This window comes from Olea europaea, unplaced genomic scaffold, assembly GCF_002742605.1.
Source record: "Olea europaea var. sylvestris unplaced genomic scaffold, O_europaea_v1 scaffold1075, whole genome shotgun sequence".
NCBI classification, from domain to species: domain Eukaryota; kingdom Viridiplantae; phylum Streptophyta; class Magnoliopsida; order Lamiales; family Oleaceae; genus Olea; species Olea europaea.
Window position 1 is genome coordinate 312,559 of NW_019228104.1, and position 21,956 is coordinate 334,514.

At 34.0% G+C, this 21,956-nt stretch overlaps 3 protein-coding genes across 5 annotated transcripts; 1 reads left to right on the top strand and 2 right to left on the bottom strand.

The window, feature by feature from the left end:
• Positions 1-6: 6 nt before the first annotated feature.
• On the top strand, positions 7-4,152 carry LOC111373149 (transcription factor TGA9-like). 3 transcript variants are annotated; one of them, XM_022995632.1, is made up of 11 exons: positions 7-188; positions 269-348; positions 580-792; positions 1,394-1,438; positions 1,589-1,648; positions 1,780-1,857; positions 1,969-2,014; positions 2,630-2,901; positions 3,298-3,519; positions 3,597-3,739; positions 3,837-4,152. In XM_022995632.1, the coding sequence occupies exons 2-11, from the start codon at positions 307-309 to the stop codon at positions 3,922-3,924; spliced, it is 1,209 nt and encodes a 402-aa protein (XP_022851400.1). In that variant the 5' UTR covers positions 7-188; positions 269-306; the 3' UTR covers positions 3,925-4,152. The 3 variants fall into 3 exon arrangements, with proteins under 3 accessions (XP_022851400.1, XP_022851399.1, XP_022851401.1); XM_022995631.1 differs by having other exon boundaries at positions 7-348; XM_022995633.1 differs by having other exon boundaries at positions 7-348; positions 3,373-3,519.
• A 2,835-nt stretch (positions 4,153-6,987) lies between these two features.
• On the bottom strand, positions 6,988-9,514 carry LOC111373150. The gene is made up of 5 exons (XM_022995634.1): positions 9,199-9,514; positions 8,838-9,100; positions 7,969-8,180; positions 7,625-7,886; positions 6,988-7,496 (listed from the first exon to the last, which is right to left on the bottom strand). Exons 2-5 carry the CDS (start codon positions 9,096-9,098, stop codon positions 7,179-7,181), a joined length of 1,053 nt encoding a protein of 350 aa, XP_022851402.1. The 5' UTR covers positions 9,099-9,100; positions 9,199-9,514; the 3' UTR covers positions 6,988-7,178.
• A 6,868-nt stretch (positions 9,515-16,382) lies between these two features.
• On the bottom strand, positions 16,383-18,903 carry LOC111373151. The gene is made up of 5 exons (XM_022995635.1): positions 18,588-18,903; positions 18,227-18,489; positions 17,364-17,575; positions 17,020-17,281; positions 16,383-16,891 (listed from the first exon to the last, which is right to left on the bottom strand). The coding sequence occupies exons 2-5, from the start codon at positions 18,485-18,487 to the stop codon at positions 16,574-16,576; spliced, it is 1,053 nt and encodes a 350-aa protein (XP_022851403.1). The 5' UTR covers positions 18,488-18,489; positions 18,588-18,903; the 3' UTR covers positions 16,383-16,573.
• Between the last annotated feature and the right edge of the window lie 3,053 nt (positions 18,904-21,956).

Consider the following 21,956-nt stretch of genomic DNA (forward strand, 5'->3'; position numbering starts at 1 on the left):
GGAGGGAAGGGTTTGAATACGTCTACAGAGCCACGGAAACGAGGCTTACCATTTCTAACACAGGAATCATTTTTGGGCTGGAGATTTGAATAACGTGAAGTTTCAAACAAGGAAAACTTACCCTTTTGCATGATTTTACTGACTCCATAACTGCTGAGGGAAAAAGAGAACAACAAAAAGGAGATTAGGTTTCACCCTTTTGCTAGTCTGTATTTAATCCCTTGCGATCCTCAAAGATTTTGCTTCTTTGTTTTTTCTTTTTTTGCAGCTTTATACACAGTCAGGCAGCGTGCAGCAACTATTGAAATGTTCCCTCCTTCGCCTATGAAATTCCATCACAACCCAAGAGTAATATTTTGTATCTATACGGCTTGTTTAAAGTCTTTTAACTATCTTATCTGTTGAAGAAAATTTTCCCTTTAACTTCTCTTCTTCAAGTGATGACGCTTATTTCTGGGTCCTTTTGGAGGTTTCTTGATTTTTTCTAGAAAAAAATGTTAGTTTTTAAAATTTTTTCGGTGATAATGATGAAATCAAATTTTGACTCATTTTCTTGGGTGGTTTGTATCATTAATAAAGGAAAGCTTAAAGTCTGGAGAAGATAGCGCCGGTTCAGAATCAGCACTAATTTCACTTGCAAGTATAGGAGACAACAGTACCGCCACCGGCCATCGCCTTCAGCCACCGCTTCCACCAGAAATCCAGCCACAAATGGAGATGGCCAGTTCAAGTGACAAACCTGCGACAGGAGTTACACAGTTTCAACTAGATGCCAAACTAGCCCCACCAAAGGTGTGTATCTGTGTGTGTGTATATATATATATATATATATTTATTTATACAAATCCCAATAACAGCCAGAAACTATGTGAAAAGTCTGTGTAATAAAGCAGAATCTTTACTGTAGATGAAGCCCTTTTTATTTTGATGTCTTTATCTATAAAACTCCGAGTTTAAGTCCATGTTAATGATGATACCTTTTTGCAATACCAAAACTGTAGATTATCCACTTTCATTTTTTTTATGGGATTGATTTCCAATTCTATAAGAATGCCCGAGCTTGATGAATTTACACATCGAGTAGTCAAATCATTACATCATTATTTTAAAGAACAGTTTACATATCTTATCAAAGCTATGAAAAAGCCTCATAATTGCTTATAATTACAAATTTGACTGTATTATTTATAAAAAAAACAAGAAATCTTTCAATGATTCAGCTATTGCTTACACGTTACCTTCATTTCTTCCAAATCCAAAGAAAAAAGTAAAAGGATCGAGAATGCGAAAAACATAAAATTAGTTTATAATTTATTCTCATTGACTCATATATTTATTGAGCATTTATTTCTGGGTGAGCTACAATTTAATATTTTCTTCTCGAATTATGCAGAGAAAGGGAGCTGGTTCTACTTCAGATAAAGTATTAGATGCTAAGGTGATGGTACATTCATATTATTTTCATGCATGCATGCAAGCCTATACATACACATTTCGTAATTTTTCTTTTTGTTAAAATTGCAAATGAAAATTGCTTAAAAATACAGATTTTCCCCCTTGAATCTGATGAATTGTTCACTGATTACAGACGGTAAGACGTTTAGCTCAAAATAGGGAAGCAGCAAAAAAGAGCAGGCTTAGAAAGAAGGTGGGATGCCAATTAGTTTCTCTTGCAATTTAAATTATACATGTTACTTGTGTTGCCTTTATGAAAACACGAATAGCGACTTTAAATAAATAAATGTGTCGTCTCTCTTTCGGCGACATGCCGTTGTGCAGGCATATGTACAGCAGCTAGAATCAAGTAGGATCAGGCTGGCTCAGCTGGAGCAGGACCTTCAGAGGGCAAGGTCACAGGTTAATAATATTTTTCATTAAAGAAACAATTAAGAAGCTTGAAAATTATAAAATGGATTTAAAGTCGTGTGCATTAATGGTTCACTTTCTTAATTTTCTATGCTTCAACAGGGATTTATTATAGGAGGAGGAGCTGCTGGTGGGAACATCAGTTCTGGTAAGAGTTGAAACTTTATATGTATGTAATTGAATAAACGTGTTCATTTACTTGTTTACTGAAGTGTTACCTGACCAGATTATTAGGGGCTCGCTTGTCAGGGCTTCTACTTCTTCTTGTAGAAGGGTTTCAGAAGAAATCTTAAAAGCTTTTCTAATCACAAAAATACTTCCAAAAAATTATTCAATTGTGTTAAAAAACAATTTCTTAAAGTCAAAAAAGTAGCTTTTGAATTTACAAAAGTAATGCCAAACAATGGTCAAATAAATGCTTAAATAATTTTTAATCATTAAGCTGTTTTCAAATTGATTACAATTTTGATCTAGTTGAAGAAGAAAATCAAAATGTCAAAACATTTAATTCTTAGAATAGTTATCTAGACTTTTTCTAGATAATCCACAGTTTTCACAATAGGCTGCTCCCTTAATCTGAATCTTAAGAAAATATATCTTTTAGTCAAATTCAGTAACATCAAATTTAAAATCCAATTAACACCTGTACTTTCAGATTGGTTGGAACATTAGCTTTCCCTTATCTCCATGTTTAATGAGGCCCCTAATTCTTCAGTAGTAATCCAACAATATTTTTTTTTTTATTTATTTTTTTATGTTGTAGGTGCTGCATTATTTGACATGGAGTATGCAAGATGGTTAGATGATGAACATAGGCATATGTCTGAACTTCGAACCGCATTGCAAGCACATTTATCAGATGGTGATCTTCGGGTTATTGCAGATAAATACATTGCACATTATGATGAACTATTTTGTCTTAAAGAAGTTGCTGTTGTATCTGATGTCATTCACCTCTACACCGGGATGTGGACTACGCCTGCTGAACGTTGTTTTCTGTGGATGGGCGGGTTTCGTCCCTCTGACCTAATTAAGGTTTGGGTTCAAATTAAGTGCAAGAATAGTTATCTGCTTTTTTGTTTCGTGTTGTCTAGTTCATCGAAAGCTATTTTTCACAAAAATAAATGAATAAATCGAAGTTAAACAAGAAACTTAAGGTCAATTAAATGGATGGACGGTTCTGGCACCATCTGGTACCTGTAAATAAACAGTCGAAGTATCGTTTTACTTAGAATTAATCTACGTGTACAATTGTTATCGACAATAATGGATAACAACGTTGATGTTGTCAAAATCTGATCCATAATTTTAAAAACAATTTTTGAAATGGATGAAGATGTTGACAAATATAATTGTCAACCAATATTGTAAGAAATGATTGTACAAGTAGCATGACTCTTTTTCTTATATGATCCTCATCTCATTGATTAGATGTTAGTAGCACATTTAGACACGTTAACCGAGCACCAGGCTATCGGGATTTACAGCCTCCAACAATCTTCACAGCAGGCAGAAGAGGCTCTTTCCCAGGGATTGGAACAACTGCAACAATCTTTAATCAGTACCATTGCCAATGGTTCTGTTAATGATAGCATGAATCAAATGGCTGTTGCATTGGGCAAGCTGACCAGTCTTGAAGGTTTCGTGCGTCAGGTAAGTCAACAATATTGATTCTTGATGTTTTATTAAGCATTTTGGACTCTTTTATTCATGCAACTTTTAAATTATAGGCCGATAATTTAAGACAACAAACACTTCATCAACTTCGACGCATTTTGACAGTCCGGCAAACAGCACGATGTTTCCTGGTTATCAGCGAGTACTATGGCCGACTACGGGCTCTAAGTTCTTTGTGGGCATCTCGTCCAAGAGAGTAAGATTTGTTTTTATCTGCTTTACGCACGCACGCACGCACACACTCGCTTTTGAGAGATTTCCAATAATAAACAACATCATTCAATGTTTTTTAGGAACTTTATTGCTGGTGATAATTCTTGCCAAACAAGTACGGATTTGCAAATGGTATTGTCTTCTCGGAACCAGTTTTCAAACTTCTAATCATTATCGTCCGAATACTTGATGGTTGATTATGTCAATGACTTCTAGCTGCCTTGAGCATTGAGGCTGTCCAGAGTACTCTAGAGGAGAGAGTTTTTTCTTGGATAATTTTGATGTAGATTTTAGTAGTTTTGTAACAAAATGTTATCTTGTAAATATAAATCATTTAGAATCCGTTTGATTGGAATGAATTCCATAAAAAATATCATATCCGAGAAATTTGTTTTCTACTTTGGATACTTAATACGAAAGTGGAAATGAAATTCGAATTCCAAGGTACAAATACTTGGGGGGAAATTTTTTTCACCCAATTTGTGTTGTTTGATAACCAACATTTTTCCATGGAATTAATTTTCCTCCTTTCCCTCACGTGATGGCATTTTCCAGGTTTCGAAGGAATTCCAATTCCTTTGGTTTTGGTGAGAATTGGATTTTTCAATTTTATTTTTTTTGACAATGAAAACAAATTCTATCCACCATTGTAGAAAAATCTATCCTGACAGTTTTCATGAAAAATGTAGTCAAGCGAAAACCAAAATATTCAAAATTTCAACATTTTTCAGGATGAAAATTATACCAATCAAATATATTTAATTGACAATTCTCAATAAATCAAATTCTAAATAATTGAATTTCCTGAAATTCGTTTTTTCTACTCAAATTTCATTTTTAAAATCAAACGGACCCTTAAAGCATGTTTTTGACCAATTCCATGGAAAATACTTTTTTATGATTTTGGTGATTTGTTCTTTTCCAACTTACATGCAATTGATTTGTCCTTTTCACCTTTGCAATCAAACAGATTCTTAGTGTTAAATCATATTCACTAGATTATGGGAAAAAAACGAAGAGAAACTTTGAATTTGAGATTTTTCTTGAACCAACCACCACAAGGAGGGTGGAGTATTTATTCATATTAGCCCCCCGGGGCACATTCAAGTTGGCAAAGGACGGGCATTGCGGGGCTCGCAACCCCAGCGTGGGGAGTTCGATTCTTGGTTGGAGCAGCTAAGTGATGTAATAACCATTCTTGGTTGGAGCAGTTTGGTGATGTAATAATCATGGAGGAATGCTTCCTTGGGGTCAGGAGTATAAAGGATGCACGGACCCTGGTCAACTTGGGCATATACCGTGATTTACCTCCACTAGTCACTGAGGGGCCGGGGGCTAGAGGTCCAGGATTTAGTCCGACGAAGCTGGGACACCTGGGTTATAAAAAAAAAAAAAGTATTTATTCATATTAGAAATAGAACGAGCATACACGCTTAGGCGAGATAGACATATGACTTGACCTGCAATCAATGCAAGGTAAAATAGTAATTTAACTCGTCGAAAAGATTGGGAGTTAAAGATTTGGAAAAAAATACTGGTCAAACATGGCTCGATAGACAATGCTTCTACTTATTATTATTATTATTTTAATTTTTTCTAATTTTTATGATCTATCAAAATATTAAGATAATTTAGTTGGCAGGCTACAAGTAGAAAATAAATAATGAAGAAGAGGTTTGGTGGGGTCTTTGTCCGTATGTGGTAGTTGTTGGGTCAATGACTATTTCACTTTTTAAAGCACAAAATTTTTGAAACTGAAGCTATCCGCTTTCTTGATTTTCGAAACTCATAAATTTCTGATGAGGACATACTCAGACTAAAAATATTCAATCTTGACCATAATAGTTAGATTATTTTGAACATAACAAGTGGTTATGGACCAATTCTGAAGGATAGCTCTGTAATCAGATTTTGATTTTGCTCCTCAATGATCATCAATTTGAGTTTCATTAGACCATTAAGGTGAGAATTCTGTTGTAAACTTCAAGATCTCATAAAATTAGTTGAGATGAGTGTAAACTGACCCGGATACCTATGATTATAAAAAAAATAAAAAATAAGTGGCTATGGACGAATAAAACAAAATCTAATTGCCCAGTCGGACCAATATAAGGTATCTAAAGGTATAATTAGACAAGAATAGATCCAAAACTGATAATATGCGAAAGATAATTATGTTAACATCAAAATTTTTTGATCGAGAATCAAAAATTGCATATCCCGAGCATACAAAAGCATTACAAAAGATCTAATAACCCAAAAAGCAAGAGATTCAAAATGAATCAAACATTACAACTTCGGTAAATTTAGAACATGAAGTGTCGAATCCCGTTGCAAGTTTTTTGAAAAAATATGTACGGATTTCCCCCTCTTTTTATCTTTTCTGATTGCAGCGATTTGTTGCTCAATGAGTTTCCCTTTGAACTTTTCATTAGAGGCCGCCTTCGAGCTGGGGCCTTCAATCTGCATTCCTAGTGGGGTGATCCCTGTGGTTGGACACCCCATACATTTTCTTGCAATCTGTTCCTTTGGAATTTTATTGTGTTTCCTCTTTATAAACACCATATTTTAATTGTACTTAAGGTTGTTCTCAATGTCGTTTAGTATAGCATTTTATGTCCTCGAACTTTTTACTGCACATTCTTGTAATTATACAAGTATCGTTGCACGCCAATTTTGTATGAATAAATGTATCATTCGATTGTTTAAGATTTTAGATGAGATGATGATGCCATTGTCATTCATTTTGGCAACTCATTATAAATTGTTAGAAACAGTCAAATTACCACAAGTACCATAAAGGATGGTAAATTGGCTCATCGATTCGGACTGCCTGCTCGGCCTGGAAAAAGTCCGAGCTTGCCCGACTCGAGGCTCGGTGAAGGCTCGGGCTCAGTCGATCGTGTGCCTCGCTGGCCGGCTCTCGTAAAAAGGAAAAAAAAAAAAAAAAAGGCAGCATATGAAGAGAAAAAAAAAAATAAAATCGAGACGGCTTGCCTCGGTAAGGCCCGAGCAGAAAGCTTGGGTACTCGGCTTGGGCAACCCTAAGTACTATCCACTTATCTACTACTAATTTTCTTCAATTTATAATTTAAACTATTTATAAGTAACTCCACAATGAACAGTTCTCAAATTTAAGTTATTATTTGAACTTGGTATACTTTTCTGGTTAATGGAGAAGATTTCGCATTGGAGTATTTCACAAAAATAACAAGAATCAAACATGTCCAAGAGTCTCTGCAGCAGTGATTTTCATTTCTGCAGAATTCTATTAATTTTTGAATAATTGGAATTTCATTTACAAATGATAGCTTCTTGAAACAAATAAAACGTCACTCTTTGTATGAATAGTAATGAAACTACTTTACAAGTTATTTGAAGGATGGCAAGAATGAAAGAAGGTCGACAGTCGACAGATCGTCCTATTGAGGTCTGTACAAAGGAGAATCTTCTCCAAGTAAAAGAGACCTCAAGATGGCTTCGCATACTGCAGTATCATATATTAGCAAATGACCTCCATCAGGAACTTCATGATATCTAATCCAAGGTAGTTTATTCCACACATATCTTTGTAATTGAAATGGTACGACCTTGTCCTCGTAACCTTGCCATATATGAACTAAGCTTTCCTTTTGAGGGTATGGATTGCGTAAATCCATGGGATCGAAGTCCCACTTTCCGAAAGCAACCATAAAGTCACGGCATAGTGAGTCAAACACGCTTCGCTCCCTCAGCTTGTTCTTTAAGACAAAATAAAGTTCACGTCACAATATAAGATCTTTAGTCCTGCTACAACTTGTTAAAAATATCGATGAAACATATTTGGCTTTCCACCTTAGTCGAGCGTGGATAAAGTATGAATTATTACCTGACAGAGCAATTGGTAGCCGGGCGAGTTCTTCAACACCTCTAAGTCTTTGTTACTAAAAAACGCAGGGTTTCTGTCGAGGACAGTAGATGATGGAAACAACTTCTGAGTCAGCCACCAGTGTAATAATCCTGGAGTGTAGCAAGCAACCCTATACATCCACCGGGAAAGGCCTCTTCGATAATCATCCTTAGTCAAATCAGCAGGAAGAGATGGCCATTTGTAATTTATATACGGAACCACAAGCGAAATACCCGCTAGCCTGTGCAGACATAATTGCAAAGATAAAATCGGCATTTTTCTAAGCCTGATCGAAACTTGAGAGGTGAAAATCTCTAATGGACCTGTTTGGTATACGCTTGAGGCAACTCCAGGTGGGATAGCATCCAAGGGAGACTCCAACTACATAAAATTTGGATCCTAATTGTAGCTTATCGGCTAGTTCCTCTATGTCAGATGCCTCACTTTTTAACGATCTTTTTGGATTTGGATCACTTTCACCATATCCAGCTCGATCGAATAGCAATAGATATATACTCAACTCATCCAAAAGTTCCTGATCGCGTAAACGATATTAGGTCATCTGATACGACATCTTGTACATATTATTTAAGCTTACAGCAATTCTGCCTCACATTTAACTAGAATGTAATAAAGGATTCTTCTTATTGAACTAAAATACTTTGCTATAGTAAAAAAAGTGCAGCAAGAATTGGAAAGATCAGTTACAATCTAGCATACATCACAGATCATGGAAACCTCCAAATTGTTTGGACAGTAAAAGAACAAATTTTACGTAATGATTAACTCAAGAAAAGCTCAATGGAAGATTTAGAAAGATATTTATCAAGTCAATGACACTAAGTGCATGTCTTGTGCTAAGTACAAGACATTTTACAAGATTTTCACCTCTTTTTCATCCGTAATTCTGTTTAATACTATTCAATCCTCCCAAGAAATATGTCGCAAAGAGAGTGCCACAAAAATACATTTGGGATTTTATTATCAGTTCTTGTTTCACAAATACATGTAATCTTCATACTCCATTCTTAAAGTCAAGTTGATTGCAGATTCCAACACATTTTCTATCACAAGAATGGGTCAAATTGTCAAATTTAGCATCAGACCAATAAAGATGCAATATAAACTCCAAATACTTCAGATTAAAACAAATTAAGAGAGAGAGAGAGAGAGAGAGAGAGAGATTTTATACTTTGGGTGCCATAAAGTTCATTTCTTTGGAGCTGCCAAAGCCATGAACAACAATGACTCTGTAACTGGACTTGTTCTTGGGGACTCCTCTCTCCCTGTAAGCCAAAAATCTTCCATCATTGAGTCTGATTCTTGGGGAATTATTAACTATTTGATCAATTTGCAGAGAACCACTAATTTCAGCAAAAGGGAGAGCTCTGGTAGGCTGCTTTGACAATCCCAAACACCCCATCATCAAACCTACTACTTTCCTGAACACCATTTCTACAAAGAAACAAAAAAATAAAAAAAAATCCAGAAAAGCGTTCTAATCAATGTTATATAAACTACCAATTTCAAGATGGGATCTATTTATTACTTACCACCATACAGATATGTATCCAAAGAAATCTCTGTATTTTGATGTTTGTGGGTAGTTCCTTCTTCAAAATTCCCGCACTTTTCTTTCGACTTTGAAACGAAAGTAAATTGCTTTAGAGTTGTATTTCGTCTGTAGATTGGTTATTGACAACTATTTAACAGCAAGCAGATGATTCTGCTAAGTTTTGCTGCTTAACATAATAATGCTTGTGAAATGTGAGTTGTTCTTTGCTTTGCTTGCAGGGATTTGATTTGAAGAAGATCCAAGAATTGATCATTATTATGTTTTTTGTCAAAACTTGTTCAGAATCATTTCAATCTTTTCTTCGACTCCGCACAATAATTTAAAAAAAAAAAAAAAAAAAAAGGAGGTTGAATCCCAACCTTGAGGGCCCCACTGCCCCGCCCCTACAACTTTGTGAGAGAGTTAAATCGCGGAATGTATACCAGCAGGTCAGGGGACAGGAGTTGTCTGTACACTGCGGTTACAAGGAGTCCAATTCCATATTTCAGAAATCGAGCCTCCATACTGCGGTTGTCAACAATGCGTGAGATAAAATTGTTTATAACGACAATGGCTCTTGCCAAATAAAATTAGTTGGACTTCCTTGTACTTTACTACACTTTTATTTCTACAATCCACCCATTTTGATTATTCTTCGTTTTCAACTATTTTAATATATTTGCCACGTTAAACTAAAAATATTGAATAAATCTGTTTTTATTTTGTTACTTTTTCTGACTACATGCGGAGTATTTGAAATGATAATTTATTTTTTTGAAATTGATTTCTACGAGTAATAATATTTTTTAATCCATTTTTGTGTTATTTTTCGCAAAGAAGAATCTTTTATGATAGAATAAAGTTTTTTGCAATCACTTATTATCCCAATCGTTTTGTGTGATATACACGTGGCAGTTAAACAAATCACTAACCGTCATATATATACTTTATAGGGCGACTACGACAGTGAACGACTCAAAATAGCATTACGTTTTATGATATTGTAATTATATTTTACTTGAATAAAAGTAAAATATCTCAACGTAGCCATTATTGTGCGAATATTGGAATAATAGGGTTGGGTTTATACCAAGATGTTAGAATATTCTATCGTGCATTCTTTTGTGCCATTTGATTAAGCACTGGCCCACCTACCCCCACCCCTGATGGGGTAATGTTTAATGTGTTTAGGCTCCTCTCAAAACCAAAAAGTTGAAAAGGAGTCCTCATAGTTTCTTAAGTGCCTGTTTGACAATCATTAATTTAATTTATGGATTGTACTTGATTATTTTTAATCACACATTCATATAATAAAATATTCTACACGTATATCGAAAGCTTTCCCATGCTTTTAACCGTACATTTTCCCAAAAATCATTTAAAACACCTTTTTTAAACAATAATGGTTGTCAAACAGGCTCTCCATGTAAAGTGGGTTAGGCATGTCGTGCAAATCGACAAAATATGAGTTTGTGTTAGGAAACACAATTTGGACTCGCAACTTCCCGAATTGCCTTTAACAGATGTCTAATTATTACGTTTTTGTAATATTTTTGGGCTATACTATCAGTCGAATTATCAGATATTTGATATTAATTTTATCAAGAAAATTAATGGTTCACATGAGTTGGGTGGCTCCCTTGTGCTGTTCAGGTTCGACACTCGACTCAACATCTTAACGGTTCTTGTTCTCTACTTCACATCTTAATGCTTCTCGTCGAAAAAATAATTTACAAACGCATTTTTTTCGTGTTGTAAGATCAAAGGAACGGCCCAAATAAAATTACAAGAGCAAGGAACGGCTAAAATAGGCCCAAAGAAAAGTCAGCTTCATCATATCCACGTCTTAATCGACCCAAAATTTCATAACCACTGAGATCCTGGAAACATAATGGCCCACTTAGAAAAAACTTAATCAAAATAATTAATATCTCTTTCTTTAGTAGACATGACTACTTAATTTTTTAATGGAATCCGTGAGTGAGGACAAATAATGTTAATTAATGAAAAAGTTGAGGTTCAAATTGTTAAGAAAAAAAGTGTTCGGGCGAAAGTGTAACAAAGGATAAAAGTTGAGGATGAAATGTATAACTTAGCCAAATCTTAATTACCACCTAATGCAATCTAAACAAACTTTAAAATCTTTCTGAATGTTATCTTACTTTTTATTTGAAGACCTGCAATATTCCTTGGATCAATACTGGATACCTTTTTTTTTTTATTATTAAGACTTTTCTATTTCTGATTTATACACGTGTGTGAGTAAATCACACAAGTTCCTAAGTTTCAAATTACTTTGAAAGTCTGATGTCATTATTACATATTGACACGTGCTTTTCGAGCAACTTTTTCCTTTTAATAAGTTCGATCATTTATTAGAAAAAGAATTTCAACTTTAGTAGTTAGATGATAATGTAGAAGTAATGATGTAGATTAAGAATGACTGATACAAGTTTGAAATTAATTTCCAATAAGCCTAAATTGTGCTAAGGCCTTCAATATTCAAGTCGTCTGTTGAAACTTATCACTTCTTAAATTATTCATAATTTGGTATTTTTTTTTTATTTTTTTTTTTTTACCAAGACTCCCAACTGCCCCCTTAGAATTGCCTTCTCAATTTACTATTTAGGGAGGCCCAACTTATTTATTTTGACCACCATGGCATTATAGTATTCGAAATAATTTAAGTCATATATAAAAGATATAATGAAAGGGTTATGGTTTAGTGGTTCGTGTAGCAGTGATGGTGGTTGGTGGGGGCAGTGGATGGTGATGGTGATGGTGTTTTTAGGTTTAGGGTTTGTTTGATCCATTATTGTGTGTATTTGTACGTGTGGGGAATTAAAAGTAGCACTTAAAGAATAAAATGGAATTGGGAGTAACTTTGAAATTTCAAAAAGTAAAAATAAAAAATGGGGGTGATGGATGTAATTTTCACTATTTATGTAGGAAAATTCATGAAGTGCATCAAAAAGTCCTGTATAAAGTTGAATTCAGGCCCTTGAATGTCAAGGTCCTGGTACCTATTAAACTACCATATTTAGAACTTTGAAGTATTACAACATATTATTTAAATAACATTTTTGACACAGTCCAAAAATTTAATCTAGGAGATCATAGGAATCTACTATTTATTTATTAAATAAAATAAATAAAATGGACGAGATTCTTTATTTGATTCTCCATCTCGAGCACGGGAAAGAAAGGTGACAGACAACCGACTAAATAGGGGAGCCTAAACAGCATTGAAGATGAGTCCATCAATCGAAATTTTTTTAATTCTTTTTATTTTTCGGAATGCCTAACTAATCAACAAAGAATTAAAACATTTTCGAAATATATAGCAGTAATTATCTATAAATGCATAACACAATAATATAGATGAAAAGTATGAAAAAAATAAAATTCTTTGACGGACTAGTTTTTAATCCATAGAATTTCTTGATTATGACAAAGGCACTTAATTTGGTCAAATGAGGAAAAAAAATATGGATTTTGTCAAACAAATTATGGAATTTTCAATGTAGACTTATGAGACTAATAATTTTTGTTTGACTAAATCAAACAGCGGTATGAAAAGAGGTCGATGATAAAATTCCAATGCATTGTTCTAAAACGAGATTAATGATTACATTTCAATTGGGTTCTATGATATTCATTTCATTTGAAGTTTATAGAGACATACGATTTTGGCAACTAAACGTTTTTCCTTGGTTTTGAAAAGTCTCATGAACACAAATTTTGGTCACAATTCCACTTGCCTTTCTAATTACTGTATCAAAATCGTCTGAAACTATTTAATTTATTTATTCTTATTTTATTTTGAATACAACACAAAAATCAATAATATTTGATATGTAATCAAATTAGTAAAAAATAGTAAGTATTTGGATTAAAACGCATATCTTTTGGTTGGATTTGAATCTAAAATTTGTAAATTCAGTCTCAAATTAGATGAGAAGATGAATATGGTATCAAAACTAAGAAAAAGATCTACTTACTTCAAGTCATGACATGCATGTGTCTAGGTTTAAGAAAAAATATGAACTCGACTTACACAATACGTAGCGCATTGAAAATAAAATGTAAATGAACATTAAACGTCCATTTAACAGGTTGACACTTTTTTCTATAAAATGGTTAACATAGCTATTATGAATGAAGCAAGATAATTGAGAGATGAAATAAATCAATCGCAAACAAGAACACCAAAATTTTATGGGGAATTTCAACTTCACGGGTAGAAAAGGAGAATTCACTAGATCAAAATTAAGATCAATGATTGTTGTAATAAGATTTGATGCACTCTCAAACAAAGTTAATGTGTTCCTAATGTTATTAAGAGGATACAAGTTGTCAAATATATATATAAGACCTCAATTCTTGTATTTTAGATGAAATAGGAATCAAGAAGTTCATCAGAAAATGCGAAAGTAGTATGTGGGCGAAAAACATCACTGCTTTTGTCTCAGGTCAAAACTTCTTCCAAGGCTTCCGAATGGTGCTTAGGCGCCCGATCTCTGCCCCAAAAGTCTTTATTTAATCTTTTGACTTATTCAAAGTCCTTTTCCAACAACAATTCCAAACCCAATAGAATTTGGATTACACATTAACAAATCTCTACTTTGACACAAATTTCATTGCAAAAAATTACTCTTCACTCTTCAATAATCAATTCTTCACTTCTTCTACAAGCCTCTAAGGGTTAATTCAACAACAAATACCAACCAAGCTCAAGTAATGCTCAAACTTGGCAACAAAGAGTGCCTTTGCCAATATATCAGTAGGATTCTCCTTGGTATCAACATTGCTCACTACAATATTACCACAAGCAATCACCTAAAACACAAAATGATATCTCACATCAATATGCTTTGTGTTCTCGTATAACATATGATCATTTGTTAAAAAAATAGCACTTTGACTATCACAATATACTGTAAACATCTGCAAGCCTTCATTAATTTCACCAAACAATCTCTTCAACCACATAGCTTCTTTACAAGCCTCTGTAACATTCATGTACTTTGCCTCAGTAGCATATAATGCTACTGTATTCTATAATGTAACCTTCCAACTTATAGCACAACCCTTAATGGTAACACACATACCCTGTAAGTGATTTTCTTTTATCAAAATCTTCTACATAATATGAATTAACATACCCAATGACTTCATCTCTACTTTTCCCAAAATGCAAACACGCATTAGTAAAAGCCACGCAAGTATTTGAATATCCACTTTCAAATTTTCCTTATCAGGATTTGCTATGTATCTACTAATTGCACTAACTGCATGTGTCAATTTGGATGTATGGAAACTATAGCATACATGAACGATTCAACAATATCTGAATAAAAAACATGTGACATGTAATCAATGTCTTTATCTGACTGTGGACAAAAAGCAGATGTCAGTATAAAATGGATAGCCAAAGAAATATCAATAGCCTTTACAACATGTTAAACCTGTGAAGTACTTTCTCAATACCCTTTTTGACTCAAGTATAATTTGCCAGCCTTTATATCTCTTAAGATCTTCATTCCAAGAATCTTCTTTGCTCCTTCCAAAATCTTCATATCAAACTCTTCACTGAACTTTGTCTTCTTTATCTATCAACATATCATCAACATAAAGTAATAAATATGTAAATGACTTATCATCACACGTCCTAAAGCACACACAACTATGATAAAACTGCTTCTTTTAAAGTCATGAGTAATCATGAATGAGTCAAACCCTTTATACCATAGGCTCGATGACTGCTTCAAGACATAAAGGGAGTTATTCAACTTGCACACATATTCATCATTTCTAACTATGAAATCTTTTGGCTATTGCATATATATGTTCTCCTCAAATTCTCCATACAATAAATGATCATCAATTTGAGTTTCATTAGACCATTAAGGTGAGAATTCTGTTGTAAACTTCAAGGTCTCATAAAATTAGTTGAGATGAATGTAAACTGACCCGGATACCTATGATTATAAAAAAAATAAAAAATAAGTGGCTATGGACGAATAAAACAAAATCTAATTGCCCAGTCGGACCAATATAAGGTATCTAAAGGTATAATTAGACAAGAATAGATCCAAAACTGATAATATGCGAAAGATAATTATGTTAACATCAAAATTTTTTGATCGAGAATCAAAAATTGCATATCCCGAGCATACAAAAGCATTACAAAAGATCTAATAACCCAAAAAGCAAGAGATTCAAAATGAATCAAACATTACAACTTCGGTAAATTTAGAACATGAAGTGTCGAATCCCGTTGCAAGTTTTTTGAAAAAATATGTACGGATTTCCCCCTCTTTTTATCTTTTCTGATTGCAGCGATTTGTTGCTCAATGAGTTTCCCTTTGAACTTTTCATTAGAGGCCGCCTTCGAGCTGGGGCCTTCAATCTGCATTCCTAGTGGGGTGATCCCTGTGGTTGGACACCCCATACATTTTCTTGCAATCTGTTCCTTTGGAATTTTATTGTGTTTCCTCTTTATAAACACCATATTTTAATTGTACTTAAGGTTGTTCTCAATGTCGTTTAGTATAGCATTTTATGTCCTCGAACTTTTTACTGCACATTCTTGTAATTATACAAGTATCGTTGCACGCCAATTTTGTATGAATAAATGTATCATTCGATTGTTTAAGATTTTAGATGAGATGATGATGCCATTGTCATTCATTTTGGCAACTCATTATAAATTGTTAGAAACAGTCAAATTACCACAAGTACCATAAAGGATGGTAAATTGGCTCATCGATTCGGGCTGCCTGCTCGGCCTGGAAAAAGTCCGAGCTTGCCCGACTCGAGGCTCGGTGAAGGCTCGGGCTCAGTCGATCGTGTGCCTCGCTGGCCGGCTCTCGTAAAAAGGAAAAAAAAAAAAAAAAAGGCAGCATATGAAGAGAAAAAAATAAAAATAAAATCGAGACGGCTTGCCTCGGTAAGGCCCGAGCAGAAAGCTTGGGTACTCGGCTTGGGCAACCCTAAGTACTATCCACTTATCTACTACTAATTTTCTTCAATTTATAATTTAAACTATTTATAAGTAACTCCACAATGAACAGTTCTCAAATTTAAGTTATTATTTGAACTTGGTATACTTTTCTGGTTAATGGAGAAGATTTCGCATTGGAGTATTTCACAAAAATAACAAGAATCAAACATGTCCAAGAGTCTCTGCAGCAGTGATTTTCATTTCTGCAGAATTCTATTAATTTTTGAATAATTGGAATTTCATTTACAAATGATAGCTTCTTGAAACAAATAAAACGTCACTCTTTGTATGAATAGTAATGAAACTACTTTACAAGTTATTTGAAGGATGGCAAGAATGAAAGAAGGTCGACAGTCGACAGATCGTCCTATTGAGGTCTGTACAAAGGAGAATCTTCTCCAAGTAAAAGAGACCTCAAGATGGCTTCGCATACTGCAGTATCATATATTAGCAAATGACCTCCATCAGGAACTTCATGATATCTAATCCAAGGTAGTTTATTCCACACATATCTTTGTAATTGAAATGGTACGACCTTGTCCTCGTAACCTTGCCATATATGAACTAAGCTTTCCTTTTGAGGGTATGGATTGCGTAAATCCATGGGATCGAAGTCCCACTTTCCGAAAGCAACCATAAAGTCACGGCATAGTGAGTCAAACACGCTTCGCTCCCTCAGCTTGTTCTTTAAGACAAAATAAAGTTCACGTCACAATATAAGATCTTTAGTCCTGCTACAACTTGTTAAAAATATCGATGAAACATATTTGGCTTTCCACCTTAGTCGAGCGTGGATAAAGTATGAATTATTACCTGACAGAGCAATTGGTAGCCGGGCGAGTTCTTCAACACCTCTAAGTCTTTGTTACTAAAAAACGCAGGGTTTCTGTCGAGGACAGTAGATGATGGAAACAACTTCTGAGTCAGCCACCAGTGTAATAATCCTGGAGTGTAGCAAGCAACCCTATACATCCACCGGGAAAGGCCTCTTCGATAATCATCCTTAGTCAAATCAGCAGGAAGAGATGGCCATTTGTAATTTATATACGGAACCACAAGCGAAATACCCGCTAGCCTGTGCAGACATAATTGCAAAGATAAAATCGGCATTTTTCTAAGCCTGATCGAAACTTGAGAGGTGAAAATCTCTAATGGACCTGTTTGGTATACGCTTGAGGCAACTCCAGGTGGGATAGCATCCAAGGGAGACTCCAACTACATAAAATTTGGATCCTAATTGTAGCTTATCGGCTAGTTCCTCTATGTCAGATGCCTCACTTTTTAACGATCTTTTTGGATTTGGATCACTTTCACCATATCCAGCTCGATCAAATAGCAATAGATATATACTCAACTCATCCAAAAGTTCCTGATCGCGTAAACGATATTAGGTCATCTGATACGACATCTTGTACATATTATTTAAGCTTACAGCAATTCTGCCTCACATTTAACTAGAATGTAATAAAGGATTCTTCTTATTGAACTAAAATACTTTGCTATAGTAAAAAAAGTGCAGCAAGAATTGGAAAGATCAGTTACAATCTAGCATACATCACAGATCATGGAAACCTCCAAATTGTTTGGACAGTAAAAGAACAAATTTTACGTAATGATTAACTCAAGAAAAACTCAATGGAAGATTTAGAAAGATATTTATCAAGTCAATGACACTAAGTGCATGTCTTGTGTTAAGTACAAGACATTTTACAAGATTTTCACCTCTTTTTCATCCGTAATTCTGTTTAATACTATTCAATCCTCCCAAGAAATATGTCGCAAAGAGAGTGCCACAAAAATACATTTGGGATTTTATTATCAGTTCTTGTTTCACAAATACATGTAATCTTCATACTCCATTCTTAAAGTCAAGTTGATTGCAGATTCCAACACATTTTCTATCACAAGAATGGGTCAAATTGTCAAATTTAGCATCAGACCAATAAAGATGCAATATAAACTCCAAATACTTCAGATTAAAACAAATTAAGAGAGAGAGAGAGAGAGAGAGATTTTATACTTTGGGTGCCATAAAGTTCATTTCTTTGGAGCTGCCAAAGCCATGAACAACAATGACTCTGTAACTGGACTTGTTCTTGGGGACTCCTCTCTCCCTGTAAGCCAAAAATCTTCCATCATTGAGTCTGATTCTTGGGGAATTATTAACTATTTGATCAATTTGCAGAGAACCACTAATTTCAGCAAAAGGGAGAGCTCTGGTAGGCTGCTTTGACAATCCCAAACACCCCATCATCAAACCTACTACTTTCCTGAACACCATTTCTACAAAGAAACAAAAAAATAAAAAAAAATCCAGAAAAGCGTTCTAATCAATGTTATATAAACTACCAATTTCAAGATGGGATCTATTTATTACTTACCACCATACAGAAATGTATCCAAAGAAATCTCTGTATTTTGATGTTTGTGGGTAGTTCCTTCTTCAAAATTCCCGCACTTTTCTTTCGACTTTGAAACGAAAGTAAATTGCTTTAGAGTTGTATTTCGTCTGTAGATTGGTTATTGACAACTATTTAACAGCAAGCACATGATTCTGCTAAGTTTTGCTGCTTAACATAATAATGCTTGTGAAATGTGAGTTGTTCTTTGCTTTGCTTGCAGGGATTTGATTTGAAGAAGATCCAAGAATTGATCATTATTATGTTTTTTGTCAAAACTTGTTCAGAATCATTTCAATCTTTTCTTCGACTCCGCACAATAATTTAAAAAAAAAAAAAAAAAGGGAGTATGAATCCCAACCTTGAGGGCCTCACTGCCCCGCCCCTACAACTTTGTGAGAGAGTTAAATCGCGGAATGTATACCAGCAGGTCAGGGGACAGGAGTTGTCTGTACACTGCGGTTACAAGGAGTCCAATTCCATATTTCAGAAATCGAGCCTCCATACTGCGGTTGTCAACAATGCGTGAGATAAAATTGTTTATAACGACAATGGCTCTTGCCAAATAAAATTAGTTGGACTTCCTTGTACTTTACTACACTTTTATTTCTACAATCCACCCATTTTGATTATTCTTCGTTTTCAACTATTTTAATATATTTGCCACGTTAAACTAAAAATATTGAATAAATCTGTTTTTATTTTGTTACTTTTTCTGACTACATGCGGAGTATTTGAAATGATAATTTATTTTTTTGAAATTGATTTCTACGAGTAATAATATTTTTTAATCCATTTTTGTGTTATTTTTCGCAAAGAAGAATCTTTTATGATAGAATAAAGTTTTTTGCAATCACTTATTATCCCAATCGTTTTGTGTGATATACACGTGGCAGTTAAACAAATCACTAACCGTCATATATATACTTTATAGGGCGACTACGACAGTGAACGACTCAAAATAGCATTACGTTTTATGATATTGTAATTATATTTTACTTGAATAAAAGTAAAATATCTCAACGTAGCCATTATTGTGCGAATATTGGAATAATAGGGTTGGGTTTATACCAAGATGTTAGAATATTCTATCGTGCATTCTTTTGTGCCATTTGATTAAGCACTGGCCCACCTACCCCCACCCCTGATGGGGTAATGTTTAATGTGTTTAGGCTCCTCTCAAAACCAAAAAGTTGAAAAGGAGTCCTCATAGTTTCTTAAGTGCCTGTTTGACAATCATTAATTTAATTTATGGATTGTACTTGATTATTTTTAATCACACATTCATATAATAAAATATTCTACACGTATATCGAAAGCTTTCCCATGCTTTTAACCGTACATTTTCCCAAAAATCATTTAAAACACCTTTTTTAAACAATAATGGTTGTCAAACAGGCTCTCCATGTAAAGTGGGTTAGGCATGTCGTGCAAATCAACACAATATGAGTTTGTGTTAGGAAACACAATTTGGACTCGCAACTTCCCGAATTGCCTTTAACAGATGTCTAATTATTACGTTTTTGTAATATTTTTGGGCTATACTATCAGTCGAATTATCAGATATTTGATATTAATTTTATCAAGAAAATTAATGGTTCACATGAGTTGGGTGGCTCCCTTGTGCTGTTCAGGTTCGACACTCGACTCAACATCTTAACGGTTCTTGTTCTCTACTTCACATCTTAATGCTTCTCGTCGAAAAAATAATTTACAAACGCATTTTTTTCGTGTTGTAAGATCAAAGGAACGGCCCAAATAAAATTACAAGAGCAAGGAACGGCTAAAATAGGCCCAAAGAAAAGTCAGCTTCATCATATCCACGTCTTAATCGACCCAAAATTTCATAACCACTGAGATCCTGGAAACATAATGGCCCACTTAGAAAAAACTTAATCAAAATAATTAATATCTCTTTCTTTAGTAGACATGACTACTTAATTTTTTAATGGAATCCGTGAGTGAGGACAAATAATGTTAATTAATGAAAAAGTTGAGGTTCAAATTGTTAAGAAAAAAAGTGTTCGGGCGAAAGTGTAACAAAGGATAAAAGTTGAGGATGAAATGTATAACTTAGCCAAATCTTAATTACCACCTAATGCAATCTAAACAAACTTTAAAATCTTTCTGAATGTTATCTTAATTTTTATTTGAAGACCTGCAATATTCCTTGGATCAATACTGGATACCTTTTTTTTTTTATTATTAAGACTTTTCTATTTCTGATTTATACACGTGTGTGAGTAAATCACACAAGTTCCTAAGTTTCAAATTACTTTGAAAGTCTGATGTCATTATTACATATTGACACGTGCTTTTCGAGCAACTTTTTCCTTTTAATAAGTTCGATCATTTATTAGAAAAAGAATTTCAACTTTAGTAGTTAGATGATAATGTAGAAGTAATGATGTAGATTAAGAATGACTGATACAAGTTTGAAATTAATTTCCAATAAGCCTAAATTGTGCTAAGGCCTTCAATATTCAAGTCGTCTGTTGAAACTTATCACTTCTTAAATTATTCATAATTTGGTATTTTTTTTTTATTTTTTTTTTTTTACCAAGACTCCCAACTGCCCCCTTAGAATTGCCTTCTCAATTTACTATTTAGGGAGGCCCAACTTATTTATTTTGACCACCATGGCATTATAGTATTCGAAATAATTTAAGTCATATATAAAAGATATAATGAAAGGGTTATGGTTTAGTGGTTCGTGTAGCAGTGATGGTGGTTGGTGGGGGCAGTGGATGGTGATGGTGATGGTGTTTTTAGGTTTAGGGTTTGTTTGATCCATTATTGTGTGTATTTGTACGTGTGGGGAATTAAAAGTAGCACTTAAAGAATAAAATGGAATTGGGAGTAACTTTGAAATTTCAAAAAGTAAAAATAAAAAATGGGGGTGATGGATGTAATTTTCACTATTTATGTAGGAAAATTCATGAAGTGCATCAAAAAGTCCTGTATAAAGTTGAATTCAGGCCCTTGAATGTCAAGGTCCTTGTACCTATTAAACTACCATATTTAGAACTTTGAAGTATTACAACATATTATTTAAATAACATTTTTGACACAGTCCAAAAATTTAATCTAGGAGATCATAGGAATCTACTATTTATTTATTAAATAAAATAAATAAAATGGACGAGATTCTTTATTTGATTCTCCATCTCGAGCACGGGAAAGAAAGGTGACAGACAACCGACTAAATAGGGGAGCCTAAACAGCATTGAAGATGAGTCCATCAATCGAAATTTTTTTAATTCTTTTTATTTTTCGGAATGCCTAACTAATCAACAAAGAATTAAAACATTTTCGAAATATATAGCAGTAATTATCTATAAATGCATAACA